The sequence below is a fragment of the Emiliania huxleyi genome (genome assembly GCF_000372725.1).
Source record: "Emiliania huxleyi CCMP1516 unplaced genomic scaffold EMIHUscaffold_2657, whole genome shotgun sequence".
Lineage (NCBI taxonomy): Eukaryota > Haptophyta > Isochrysidales > Noelaerhabdaceae > Emiliania > Emiliania huxleyi.
In genome coordinates this window covers 542-2,365 of record NW_005200045.1, presented here as the reverse complement: position 1 = coordinate 2,365, position 1,824 = coordinate 542, and the positions used below count along the sequence as shown (strand labels likewise).

At 58.4% G+C, this 1,824-nt stretch overlaps 1 protein-coding gene across 1 annotated transcript; it reads right to left on the bottom strand.

Moving 5' to 3' along the window:
- Nucleotides 1-562, bottom strand: EMIHUDRAFT_373839 (hypothetical protein; the record flags this gene model as incomplete). Its single annotated transcript, XM_005777151.1, has 1 exon — nucleotides 1-562. A coding segment is annotated over exon 1 (468 nt), but the record flags the coding sequence as incomplete, so codon positions are not given.
- Nucleotides 563-1,824: the final 1,262 nt, after the last annotated feature.

Sequence of the window (1,824 nt, the reverse complement as noted above, 5' to 3'; positions counted from 1 at the left end):
AAGCAGCAGCAGCACCTTCCACAGCTGCGGAATGGCTAGCGCCGCGATCGCGCAGGCCCACGCTGCGCATACCCTGCGGTCAAACTGGTAGACCTCCACGAGATGCAGCCGCCCCTCGCCGCCGGAGGCGGAGCGGTAATGGTGCATGGCTACCCACAGGCCGATGAGGCGGAAACGGAATTCGAAACGGCGGGCCAGCGTGACGCGGGACGCGCCGGTCCGAGCGCGGAGGCACTCGACCACATTCCGATGCACCGCGAGCGGCGTTGGAAGAAGCGGCTTCTCGTCGTCCTCTCCCGCCGCGTCGAGCGTCCTGGTCTGGCGGAGGAGCGTGCACAGCCCGGTGAGGCTCCACAGCACCAGCGCGTAGTACTTGAGGAGCGTCAGGGTCCGCACCTCAAAGGGAAGGCTGACGTTCTGCGCGGCGTCCTCGGCCTGAAAGGCTGCGGGGTCGTATGTTGATGGCATGAAGAGAATCACGCCGTCGAAGCTTTTGACGCAGCGCCGCGCCGCCGCCGGGCCAACGAGCATGCCGTGGAAGCGCCAGTAGTCGAGCATCTGCTGCGAGGACTCCGACGCTGCGGCGAGCGGGATGAGACGCACCAGCATGTGCACACAGTCGGCCTTGCTATGTTTGGTCGTTTGCCGAGCACGCGCTTGCCGACTCGGCGTGCCGCCTTTGATTTCTCAGTGAGTCTGTCAGTAAGCGCGGGTTAGCGTGGATTAACCCGTGTGGAACCCGCCGCTAACCCGCGCTTACCGATACGCGATAGACTCACTCCATACACGCTCAACTTACCGATAACGGCGTTGCCGCGGAGAGCACCAAGGGGCAAGGTGCAGCCAAGCCGTCCGAGGGAGAGACTAACCCGGGTTAGCGCCGGGTTAGTCTCGGGTTACCATAACCCATGCTGACGTATGCCCCCCAGCCGCACGGGTTAGCGCTGGGTTAGTGCCGGGTTAGTGCCGGGTTAGTGCCGGGTTAGTGCCGGGTTATGGTAACCCATTCTGACCCGTGCTAACCCGTGCCGGGTTAGTGAGCACTAACCCGCGCTAACCCGCGCTTAGCGAAAGACTCACTTCTCACTCCCTGTGTATTTCATTTCTTTCTTGTGAGCCTGTGTGTGTGCCAGTCCGCGCCAGTCTGTGCCCTTGTCGTGCCAGTGTGCTGTGAGAGAGGCTTGTATCTTAAGAATTCTTTCTTGTTGGTTGTCTTCATTTGAGACTCGCCTTGCAGATCACCCGGCGTTTTCCAGATCACCCGGCGTGAGCGGTTTCAGATCACCAGGTGCGGCAAAATGTCGTTTCCAGATTAGATACCCACCCAACACGGCGAAATGTCGTTTCCAGGTTACCCGGGAGCGGATTAGGCTGTACGAGGTTTTCCTCTCGCACCCCGTCTGTTTTCCTTTCCTTTTTTCTCTACAGCACCCTCTCTTTTCCTCTCTATTTTCCCGGGAAAACTCCGTGGAAATCGTCAAATTTTTGGCTCTGAGCCGAGTCTGTTGCCGAGTCTGAGGCTGGTTTGGGCCCAAAATCAGCCAAATTTTAGGCCAAATCGTCAAAATGCCGGGAATTTTGCGGAGAACCCGTGTAGACCTGGAAATTACCCTGCGACCGCCTGGGTATTTTGTCGATTCCTCAATTTTGCCTCAGATTTTGCCCCAGACCTCAGCTCTCAGACTCAGGGAAACTCGCGAGTTTCCAGAATGGAGCACCAAACACCCTCTGTTTTCCCTGGAAATTTCCGGCAACGCAAAGTGCTGGGGACCCTCTGTTTTCCTTTTTGTTTTCCGGAAAACCTCGTACAGGCCAAGGAGCGGA